The sequence below is a fragment of the Mobula birostris genome, chromosome 9 (assembly GCF_030028105.1).
Source record: "Mobula birostris isolate sMobBir1 chromosome 9, sMobBir1.hap1, whole genome shotgun sequence".
NCBI classification, from domain to species: domain Eukaryota; kingdom Metazoa; phylum Chordata; class Chondrichthyes; order Myliobatiformes; family Myliobatidae; genus Mobula; species Mobula birostris.
Window position 1 is genome coordinate 135,840,392 of NC_092378.1, and position 12,896 is coordinate 135,853,287.

The following is a 12,896-nucleotide window of genomic DNA, read 5'->3' on the forward strand; positions in this document are numbered from 1 at the left end:
GAAGGGTTCTGATTCAGTGCCATCATGCATTAGCATCAATATTCTTAAGTATTTGTCAGGGGAGTGTCACGCAGGTGCGAAACTGCTAGAAAGTTCAGCAGTCTAATGAGCAAGGAGGCAATTAAAAGAGAGAGAGAGTACGGCGCGAGCTGAGACACGAGCTGGGAAGTCACCATGGTAACAGCTCAGAGCGGTTAAGCTAACGGATGCTGGAATTTTGAATGGATTATAAAAAGTTGATCATTCGGTCTGATAACGGCAGAGGAGACACGACACGAGAGAACTGCGGAAACGACACGAGAGAACTGCGGAAACTACCCGAGAAACCACTGGTGGAGTTTAAGACCACCACGAGAGTGGAGGCGACGGACCGAGTAATTTCGACCCGTGATTACCAGTGCAGGTAAGAGCTTGCCTGTGGGGGTTTGCTGGTGGTGAACCCGTGCTGTGGGTTAGTAGACCGTTCCCTAGCCAAGAACAAGGGTTGCCTTTGTTCAAGACATTTATCCTCTAATCGGCATGCTGTGAAGATCATGTCTGCAGTATGTCTAGATGGGCAGAAATCACACTGTGATTCAGGGAGTACTTCTTCAGATAGCGGAAGGAGTCAGTTGATAAGGATATGTGCAAGTACTTTGTTGTTGACAGGAGTGAGTTGCTTCTGTTACCACAATCTACTTTTTCTCCCTTCTTGAATATGGTCACTATTAGAGCATCCCTGAGCTCCAAGAGCAGTTGGTACTTTTCCGAGACATTCAGGAACATACTCAATACCTGCAAAAACATCCTTGGGTACAACTCCAGAAAACATCAGGATTAGTTTGATGATAACGATCTGGAGATAGAACAACTCATCTCAAGAAAACGGCAGCCTTTTGTGCCTGGCAGAATGACATCAGCAGCAAAGCCGAAAGAGAAGATAACTCCAGAGCCAAGGCAAATGTCCAGTGCAGAGTGAAGGAGATAAAGAATTCTTGGTTGACTGAGAAAGCCCTGGAAATCCAAAGGCTGGCAGATTCTAGTAACACGAGGGTTCTTCAGCGCCACCAACGCAGAATATGCTCCAAGTTACTGTGGAGGAAACACTCTGCACTCAAAGTACAGGAAGAACTTGCTAAAAGATCAGAGGGATATCAACAATCACCAGAGAGAGCACTTTTAAGAACTTATTAACAGTAAACCAGAGGTTACGAACCAAATCCTCCAGAGACATGTGGGAGATGACATGGGGTAGGTAACCTCCCGGTATAAAAGAACTCAAAGATGCCATCAGGAGCCTGAAAAGCAACAAAGCCACTGGTCCTCATGGGATCTCAGCAGAGATCCTCATGGAAGTTGGACAGTACTTCTGCACATACAACAATAGTATTACAGCTCAATGATCCTGCACTTTTCATTTCAGTGAAGGATGTGCACATAATTTAGGATATCCCAAAATACATTATAACTGAGAAACTTGAAATGAAAAAGAATAGATCAGAAAGTAAACAACAGGAATTCTGCAGATGCTGGAAATTCAAGCAACACACATCAAAGTTGCTGGTGAACGCAGCAGGCCCATTTCACGTACATCTGCTCTCACTCCATCCTCCCGCCACCCCACTAGGAATAGGGTTCCCCTGGTCCTCACCTACCACCCCACCAGCCTCCGGGTCCAACATATTATTCTCCGTAACTTCCGCCACCTCCAACGGTATCCCACCACTAAGCACATCTTTCCCTCCCCCCATCTCTCTGCATTCCGCAGGGATCGCTCCCTACACAACTCCCTTGTCCATTCGTCCCCCCCATCCCTCCCCACTGATCTCCCTCCTGGCATTTATCCGTGTAAGCGGAACAAGTGCTACACATGCCCTTACACTTCCTCCCTTACCACCATTCAGGGCCCCAAACAGTCCTTCCAGGTGAGGCAACACTTCACCTGTGAGTCGACTGGGGTGATATACTGCGTCCGGTGCTCCCGATGTGGCCTTTTATATATTGGCGAGACCCGACGCAGACTGGGAGACCTCTTTGCTGAACACCTACGCTCTGTCCGCCAGAGAAAGCAGGATCTCCCAGTGGCCACACATTTTAATTCCACATCCCATTCCCATTCTGACATGTCTATCCACGGCCTCCTCTACTGTAAAGATGAAGCCACACTCAGGTTGGAGGAACAATACCTTATATTCTGTCTGGGTAGCCTCCAACCTGATGGCATGAACATCGACTTCTCTAACTTCCGCTAGGCCCCACCTCCCCCTCGTACCCCATCTGTTACTTATTTTTATGCACACATTCTTTCTCTCACTCTCCTTTTTCTCCCTCTGTCCCTCTGAATGTACCTCTTGCCCATCCTCTGGGTCCCCCCCCCCCCCCGTCTTTCTTCCCGGACCTCCTTTCCCATGATCCTCTCGTATCCCCTTTTGCCAATCACCTGTCCAGCTCTTGGCTCCATCCCTCCCCCTCCTGTATTCTCGTATCATTTTGGATCTCCCCCTCCCCCTTTCAAATCCCTTACTCACTCTTCCTTCAGTTAGTCCTGACGAAGGGTCTCGGCCTGAAACGTCGACTGCACCTCTTCCTACAGATGCTGCCTGGCCTGCTGCGTTCACCAGCAACTTTGATGAGATCAGAAAGTAAAACAGAATTTCAAAAAAGGATAGTCTTAAAAGCCATGGGTTGTTTTTACAGACTTCCTTTGGAAAATGCACAACAAAATGAAATCACTTGAGATGGTAACTATACCTCTGCACTACTATAACGAAGGGTACCAGAAGTATGGAAGACTAATGAACGAGGTTGAGTGTAGCAAGGGAGTGGGAAGAGATATGGCTTTTGAAATCAATATTGTGGAACTTGTTTATATGTAGGAGCATCTTAAAGTAGTAACAGAGATGGCCTGTACTAATTTCACAGGCTTTCACACTGCAAGTTCTCACAAACAATCATATACTGTTTTCAAGATATTTGTTCAACAAAAAAGGTCAGAGATCTTCTCTGTTGATTCTCCATTAAGATTTTTTTCCCCCTGAAACTATGTACTTGAGACTCAAAACACAGCATCTTTGAGTGTCTGGCTGAACTATAAATCATGGTCTCTGGAGACAGAGCCATAACATTCTAAATTTTAGATGTAGGAGTGCTACTTAAAGGAGCAAGTTGACATCGCAATAACTAATCAAGTGAAGCAAAACATAATTTTCAAAAAGCCATACCTTTTCTCCTGTGCGATTCCATACAGTAACCATGTGCCCCATCTTTAAGAGATTTGCAACAATTCCACTTCCCATCAAGCCTAGACCAAGAAAACCTATCCTGAAAAATGCATAAAGAAAATCACTTACTCCTCAAATTTAAAATCCATCTAGGTTATATAGATCCTTGTTCTTAAAATCCAATGCTTGTATGTGGAAACATCAGAAAATAGAAACCCTTTCAACATTCAACAGATGATTGACCAATCACCTCAACATCATACTCTGGCTCTCTTCCCATATACCTTGATGCTTTTGTAGTTACCAATCTATTCTCCTATTAAATAAATTCAGGATACAACAAATCTGCTGGAAATACACTACAAAAGCAATTAACAGAGAGATTGCAACTTGTCAAATAGAATCCAAATTTTGGAAATATTCAGCAATTCAAGCAGCATCTCTAGAGAGGGAAATGGAGTTAACATTTCAAGTGGATGATTTTGAGAAGAAGGAAAAATTCAAAATCAAACATGAATGAAGTTGTAATGAGCGAGGAGGGATTGAAAGACAAAAGGATATATTTAATACAGTAGTGACAGCCAATATTTACAACAAATGGTTGCACCAGTTATAAAAGCATATGAAGGGTTGATGGTCACAGCTGATCTATCTTAAGGAGAAACAAATGAGACTGATAAACCAATGGATTGATTGCTACCTGGTTTCTTCCTTTGACAGAATAACAGAACAGTATTTATAACTTTCCAAATCCAAAATAGAATTCCTGAGATCAGAGAACTTTGCTAACTGTTGACTATAATTTTCCTCATACATTTCTTTCCAAATATTCTAGGATAGAAACTACCAAGTCACAAAAAGTGAGTAATAAATAGGTACAGGAGAAAGCTGTGCAGCCCATCAAGTTTTTTTGAATCATTCAAAAAGATTGTGCTGATTTGATTTTTGCCCACCAAAATCCTTAATTGCCCTGTAGGGTAAAAATCTTTCATAGCCTTGCATATATTTAACGACTCATCATCCACAGCTCTGAGATAGAATAAATGCATGACAAAAATTCACACGTCAGAGCCTGGTGAATTGTCCCTGGCTCTGGACTCCACACACAGGTAACAATTTCTCAGAATTTATTAAGGCCCCTCAGATTCTTAAGTTTCAATGAAATTCTGTTCAACCCTAGAAATCATAGGTGAGAAATAATTGCTAACAATCTTCTCTTTTCTCTGCTAAGATTTTATTTACCATTACAAATATGGATGCCACTGGCAAGGCTGGCACTTACTGCCTAATCCAATTCTCCTTTAAGTGATTAGGCCTTTTCAGTGCAAACACAAATCAAAGTCAAAAGATCTGCAGACACTGGAAATTTTAAAATAGAATACAAGATGTCAGAAAAAGTCAGATCAGTCAGATGTGGAAAAATGAAAGATCTTTGACTTGTTTCTTTTTCCACAAATGATTTCTGCTGATTTTGTCCAGCACTTTCTGTTCTTGTGACAGCTAAACACTCAGGAGAACTTACAACAATATAAAAAGCCAAAGTTCCATTCCTGAAGCTAAGTGGTGACCAGTGTTTTAAAATTTGGTATGCATTTGGCCGCACTAGAAAGGCTAGATTTAAAAAAAAGATTGGAGGTAAACTATCTGAGATGCCCATCTAGAACAGAAGGTTATGAAGTCAATTTTCTTGGCTCCTGATTGTAGTTCAGTAATTTAATCACCATGCTTAACATAGCATAATTGAACAGTCATAAAAGCTCGACCTCATTGTTGGCTGAGATTTTACAAAAACTACCAGCATACAATATCAACATCCCAGAAAACTGACACCGGCTTTAAAGTTATCATGCACTTGGGATTAATAGTGTTATCCCAAAGTTGTTCTGCAATTTGGCATATCACAAGGTGTGTTGTTTGAAAATTTTCAAAGATCAAAAGTTCAATTTAAATTCATTATCGAAATGCGTATGTCACCATATACTACCCTGAGGTGCATTTTCTTGCAAGCATTCACAATAGTACAAAGAAACACAATAGAATAAAAAACACAAAAACTGACAAAAACTAAATCACTTGAACTAAGGTGTGATTACTTCACAAGTTATCAGAAATTTACAAGAAATTATTTTTTGAAAATAAGTAATCATTGCTAAGCAACTGATTCTTAAAATGTACATTATATAAAATATTTTGTTTAAGCAAATTTTTGACGATTCAGAATCTACTTGAATACCTGTTCCAAATGTTACAGCACTCAGGTTAACAAGAAGACTAATTATACTGTTCCTAGGTTTGTTAATGAGAATTTGCTCATTCCCTTCCATGACACTGGATAGCAAGAAGCATCTAAAAAGGATAGTTTCCAGAACAGAATAATACATAATAATTTTTTAAAATCACTGATTATAGATTGTGAGCAGCTAGGTCAGCAGAAAGTAGCAAAAATAGTGAAACAGAAATCTGTAAATTACTACAAAGAATAGGCTGGTCAGACACAAGAAGAATGCAGTCCAGAGTATTACAGAACTTAGACAAAGGGAACATCACCACAGCAGTACTTTGGAGCGTCTACAGACACCCAATATAGAGTGACAAAGCAGGTAAGTGGGATAACTTCCCTCGATAAAATATAAAATCAGAGAAATCCTACACAAAGTGTAGAACGTAGCAGTTACTGCCACAGTTGGGGTAAACAGAAATGCAAGTGGAGTATTCTGCCTCTTGTGCCCATTCACATGATGAGATCATGATTGAGCTTTTAAATCAGCAACAATTTCCTGCAATAAACCTATAATACCTTGACTCCTGAATATTCAAACATCTAGTCATCTCTATCTTGACAATCACCAACAGAAGGTCTTAACTTTTTGGATAAGAAACTCCAAAAATTCCTAACTTTTGGATGCTAAAAACCTCATCTCATTAATAGCTGAGACTGTTTTGAGACTAAAATCTCTGACTCTGTCGCCACTTGCTAGAAGAAGCACTAACTTCAAATCTCCCTTTTAAGCCCCTTAAGAATTTAATTTTCATTTAGATCACTCCTCATTCTTTTAAACTCTTCCTAGTCAGCTAAATCTTTCATGGGACAAACATTCTGACCTAGGAATTAATCCAGCAGATCTGTGTACAAGAACATCCAAGTCCCTCTAAACTTCAACAGCTCTCAATCTTTTACTGGTTATAAATATATTCTACCTTTCTGTATTCTCGTAAAAATTACTTCATTTTTTTCCATATTATATTCAAACCGTTACATCTTTGCCCTTTCACTTAAACTATCTATATCCTCCTGAAGCTTCTTGGCATCCCCTCCTTGGTCTATATTGCCACCAAGCTTTATATTATATTTGATTTCATTATCCAAATCATTGATTGTGAATTGTAAACAGCTGGGGTCCCTGCAACAGTTGTAGAACCCAACTAATCTCAACTTCCCGAGCCAAAATGATTACATTAATTTAAAACATGAGGTTAAGATGTGACTCTTAAATTTTATTAATGATGACACCATCATTTGTATCTGGTTGAAGTCAACATGACATACACAAGTTAATCTCAATTATGATAAAACTGGAAAGTAGAATGGTAGATTGAAAGGACCGTCAGATTAGTGGCAGGAAAGTTCAGCACATTAAGCAATAAAAGCAGGTGTTATCAAAGACCCAAGTCTATTGCTTCTACATAACCAAGGAGAAAGTATAGTAGAGGAAGATTTAAAAAATTCTACTGTACAACTGTTTGGACCAGGTGCTTTACCTGAATTCATCGAGGAAATAGCATTTCTTAATTCTTCTACTGTAATAGATACACCTAGTTCTAAACTTTCATTGGGTGATAATTTTAGAATATTCAATTTCTTTAAAAATTCATGCATTATAGTGGAGTCATCAGGAAATTCTGATTGGTATAGAGAGGTATAAAATTCTTGAAAGGATTTGTTTATCTCATCATGATCAACCGTCAGAGTACCATCTTTTTTACAAATCTTAACAATGTGGCGTTTAACTGAAGCCAATTTCAGTTGATTAGCCAGTAGTTTCCCAGTTTTATCACCATGTATATAGAATTGACTCCTAGTTTTAATTAATTAATTTTCAATAGAAGATGATAGTAATAGACTATGTTCCATTTTAAGTTCGACTCTCTCTTTATAAAGCTCCTGATTAGGAGCAATAGAATATTTCTTGTCAATTTCCTTGATCTTGTCAACCAGTATTTCATTATTAGTTCGCTTTTTCAGTGCAGCAGAATATGAAATAATTTGTCCACGAATATATGCTTTAAGTGTCCCATAGTACCCCGTGGGAAATTCCTTCTGTAAAATTCGTTGTGAAGAAAAAAATTAATCTGTTCCTCAATAAAATTAACGAAGTCCAAGTTCTGAAGCAAAATGGAACTAAATCACCATTGTCTCGTACTAGAAGATGTATCCATTGACTTAATATAGTTCCAATGGCGCATGATCGGAGACATAAATGGAGTCATATTTGCAGTCAATAACAAGTGGAATTAATTGAGAGTCAATAAGAGATTCTGCAGGGAGCGCTCATGGAGTGAGGTCGTCTCTCTGGCTTCACTCCATTCCCGTTATCCTTTTTAACCTATGATCTCCTTGATCTAATCAACTTTAAGTACACCAGAAGACTTACTTTATCTCTCTGAATTATCGATTAATTGACTTCCTTTTGTCAATCGCAACTTTTGAGCTTAAAGAAATGAGTACGAGATCTAAAACCAAAGATGGGAAAGACGCTGATGGGAACGGAGGAAAGAAGAAAGGTGACTCTAAACCAACGGAATTAACTTACGAAGTTATGGTGAAGTGTTTGGAGGAAATGTTTGAGCAGCATCGGATAAAATTATCTGAAAGTTTAACTGCTCAATTTGAACAACATCGTCAAAGCCTTAATGAAGATTTAAAATCAATCACGGAATCTTTGAAATTCCTGAATACTGATGTTCAAAAACACGATGCAAAAATTTCTGAGCTGGATACTAAATCTCAGAAGACGGATACAAAAGTTGAGATCTTAGAGAAGAATGTAGCTTCGACTACTAAACAGCTCCAACAACTTAAATCCAAAGTTATTGATCTTGAGAATCGATCGAGAAGACAAAATTTACGTTTAATTGGCCTACCCGAGGATGTTGAGGTTGGAGATTCTGTAATATTCTTTGCTAAACTTTTAAAGGATTCGTTCGGTTCAGTTTTTCCCAACGATCCTCCATTACTCGATCGCGCCCATCGTATACCGTGGGTAAAGTTGGCAGCGGCTGTTTCCAAACCCAGACCAGTTATTCTTCGTTTCCATTATGTTAATGTTAAAGAACAACTTCTCCAGATCGCTCGTTGACAAGGGATGATCAAGTATCACCAGCATTCCTTCAGGATAGTTCAAGACTGCAGTCCTGAAGTGATGAAGGAACGACTGACTTTTAAACCTTTAATGTCGGAATGCTATCAAAAAAATCTCAAACCGGCACTACTGTATCCTGCACGACTCAGAATCTCTCTTCCCGATGGAAATCGTTGTGTTTTCCACTCTACAACTGCCGCTCGGAGCTTTTTGGATGATAATTTCCCATCTGATACAGATACCCTCTCTTAATCTGTGTTGGGTGCTTCCAGCACCAATTTTTTCTTCTCTCTGGTGTTTTCCTTCAAAATAAACCTTCTACTACTGTGCGATGAAGGTTTTTTATAGGTTTAGGATTTTTGTTCTTTGTTCTTTACTATAGTGATTATTCTATAACTTATATAGAATATTTATCTTCTGTGAATAACATCACCTTCCCTTAGTTAACCTTTTGTTTTAATTTATCCTTTTTTGTTATTACTAATGATCCGATCCGACGGTCATTTGTAGTTATATGCTTCCTATTTTTGATTTTCGCGTAATTAAAATGGCAACTTGTCTTTCTTTTTCTATAATTTTTATTTTTTTTTCGGGACGCCATGTTCTTATGCTTCTTCTTCCCATAATCCATTTTTCTTATTTTGGAAGCGTTTTTTTATTTACTCGTTTATAATTAACTAATTATATGCACTGATACTGGTTTCTTTTATTTTATATATTTTAGTAATTTTTACTATGGAGACTAATTTACAATACTGTTTATTTTTCACATATTAGTCTTTGGGAGGTCACTTATCTAACATATATTTTTGGAGTTGCCCCCTGCAGAAATGGGGTTAAAGTTAGTATTAGTTAGCGCTTTTTTCAGCCTTCTCTGGCTCAGTTCGGGTTTCTATTTGGGGTTGGGGGAGGGGGTGGTCTTTTTCTTTTTTAATTTTTTCTATTGGGCTGATTCAGAACTACAAAGATGTCCCCAGTGTCGAGATTTCCGGTTCCTCTCTAATCATGTTCCTTCCGATTTCATGAGCTCACATTATGGTTAACCCCTTACTCACCAAAGGGTTAATTTTTAGTTATGGCTCATTCTATTAATTTTGTCTCTTGGAATACAAATGGTTTAAACCATCCAATAAAACGGAAAAAGATTTTCAAAATATTCCAAAGACTGAGTGCTCATATTATCTTTGCTCAAGAGACTCATGTAAGGAAAGAGGACAGTCAACGCTTCTTTAAGTTTTGGAAAAGCCAAAAATACCATTCAAATGCTCAAGCCAAAATTAAAGGCGTTTCAATTTTTATTGATCCCTCAATTACATTCATTCATCAAGACATCATTTCAGATCCTAATGGCAGATTTCTGTTAATTACGGGGGTACTTTTTAATAAAAAGGTCGCTATGGTTAATGTTTACGCTCCGAATGTGGATTATCCTGAATTCTTTAAACATTTACTTACTTCCCTTCCTAATTTAAACGAGTATATGTTGATAATGGGCGGTGATTTTAATTTATGTTTGAATCCCATGTTGGATAGATCCACAAGTAGTCCGGCTTTACCGAATAAGTCAGCTACTATTATCAACTCTTTTATGTTGGATGCTGGGATTTCAGAAATTTGGAGATTTCTACATCCAAATGATAAGGAATTCTCCTTTTTTTCACATGTTCACCGTTCTTTTTCTCGAATTGATTATTTCCTGATTGACTCTCGTTTGATTCCATATGTAGTTGATTGTAATTATGACATTACTGCTATTTCAGATCATGCTCCATTGAATCTTTCCATCAAGTTAATGGATATCTTTTGTACTACCAGACAATGGCGATTTAACCCTATTTTGCTTCAGGATCAGGACTTTGTCAAATTTATAAAGGAGCAGATTGATTTCTTCTTTTCAACTAATACTACGGATGAAGTTTCCAACGGAAGTGTTTGGGACGCCTTTAAAGCTTATATCCGTGGTCAGATTATTTCCTATTCGGCCGGTTTGAAAAGACGTATTAACAATGAAATACTTCTACTGGTTGATAAAATTAAAGAAGTTGATAAAAAAAATATGCTATTTCTCCTAGCAAGGAGTTGTACAAACACAGAGTTGAACTCCAATTGGAACATAGCTTATTATTAACATCCTTGATCGAAAATCAATTAATGAGAACTAGAAGTGATTTTTATATTCATAGTGATAAATCGGGTAAATTACTGGCTAACCAATTGAAATTTGATTCGGTTAAACGTCAAATTACTAAGATCCGCAAACAGGATGATACTTTCACAGTTGATCATGTTGGGATAAACCAAACCTTTCAAGAATTTTATACCTCTTTATATCATTCTGATTTTCCTCATGATTCTAATTTCATGCATGATTTTTTAAGTAAATTGAGTTTTCCGAAACTATCCCCCGAAGATTGCCTATCATTAGAAACTTCCATTTCAGAGGAAGAAATAATAACTGCAATCTCATCATTAAATTCCGGTAAAGCACCCGGTCCCGATGGGTTTACAGTGGAATTTTTAAAATTTTTTTCCTCCATTCTTTCTTCTAAGTTGTCTAGAATATTTAAGGAAGCAATTAGTTTAGGTAAATTACCACAATCGTTTTATGAAGCCTCTATTTCCTTAATTCTTAAAAAGAATAAAGATCCTACGGATTGTGCATCCTATAGACCGATTTCTCTTCTGAATGTAGATTCAAAAATTTTTTCAAAAATTCTAGCTACTAGACTGGAGAAGGTGTTACCTCAAATTATTTCCATGGATCAAACCGGATTCATCAAAAATCGCTATTCATCTTTTAATATTAGGAGGTTAATGAATATTGTTTATACCCCCTCACTTACTACCCCGGAATGTATTATCTCATTAGATGCTGAGAAAGCCTTTGACAGAGTTGAATGGCCTTATTTATTTAATGTTCTTGAGCAATTTAATTTTAATTTGACATTTATATCTTGGATTAAATTGTTATATTACTCCCCGGTAGCCTCGGTCTGTACAAATAATTATAGATCTTCTTTTTTTCGTCTTTTTCGTGGTACGAGGCAAGGTTGCCCTCTTAGTCCTTTACTATTTAATATTGCTCTTGAACCTTTAGCAATTGCTATCCGTGACTCGCCAAATATTGTTGGTATTACCCGTGGAAATGAAATACATAAACTATCATTATATGCAGATGATTTGTTGTTATATATCTCTAACCCGGAGAAGTCAATTCCTGCTATCTTAGATCTGTTAGCTCAATTTAGTAACTTTTCTGGTTACAAATTGAATCTTAGTAAGAGTGAATTATTCCCTTTAAATAAGCATGTACCTATTTATGGACGTTTACCATTTAAATTGGTTACTGATTCATTTATATACTTAGGGATAACAATTACCAAAAAATATAAAGATTTATTTAAAGCTAATTTTTTACCTTTAATTGATCAGATTAAACTTTTATTTACCAAATGGTCCCCAATCTCTTTGTCTTTGATTGGTCGGATTAACGCTATTAAGATAATCATTTTGCCTAAATTTTTGTATATATTTCAATCGGTTCCAATTTTTATCCCAAAATCTTTTTTTGATAACGTGGATTCAAAAATTTCCTCATATATTTGGCAGAATAAAAATCCTAGGTTAGGTAAAAGATATTTACAGAAATCCAAGAAGGAGGGGGGACTTGCCCTCCCAAATTTTAGATTCTATTATTGGGCAATTAATATTCGATATTTAAAATTTTGGCTACAAGATTTGGACGCATCTTTAAACCCTCATTGGGTAAATCTTGAATCTAATTCATTACAAGGGTTTTCCTTGGGTTCGGTTTTAGGAACTTTACTTCCTTTTACTTCTTTTAAATCATATAAACAAATGAATAACCCAATAGTTAAACATACTTTACGTATATGGTTTCAATTCCGAAGATTTTTTGGGTTTAATCAATTCATTCTAGCAAGTCCCATTATATCAAATTTTCTTTTTCAAGCTTCCATGATGGATCAAGCTTACTTTGATTGGAAAACCAAAGGTATAATATCTTTTCGCGATTTATTTTTGGATAACTGTTTTATGTCTTTTGATCAACTTTCTAATAAATATAACTTACCCAGATCTCACTTTTTTAGATATTTACAGATTAGAAACTTTTTAATTACTGTCTCTCCTAAGTTTCCACACCCATATCCAATGGACACTTTGGAAAAATCTTAGACTTAAATCTTTCTCAGAAAGGTGTAACAGCAATTGTATATAATATAATTATGAATTTATGTCTTGATGCCTCTAATAAAATTAAAGCTGACTGGGAAAGAGAACTTGAGATTAATATACCGACTGAAAAATGGGAAAA

At 37.1% G+C, this 12,896-nt stretch overlaps 1 protein-coding gene across 3 annotated transcripts in view; it reads right to left on the reverse strand.

Moving 5' to 3' along the window:
- glyr1 (glyoxylate reductase 1 homolog (Arabidopsis)) overlaps positions 1–12,896 on the reverse strand; it is a 69,389-nt gene that overhangs the window by 13,253 nt on the left and 43,240 nt on the right. For 2 of the 3 annotated variants that reach the window (XM_072268922.1, XM_072268920.1), the window contains 2 exons: positions 3,201–3,300; positions 2,508–2,603 (listed from right to left, as the gene is read on the reverse strand). In XM_072268922.1, the coding sequence (XP_072125023.1) occupies positions 2,508–2,603; positions 3,201–3,300 (196 nt within the window). The remainder of the gene's footprint in view (positions 1–2,507; positions 2,604–3,200; positions 3,301–12,896) is intronic. The other variant, XM_072268923.1, reaches the window with a different exon arrangement.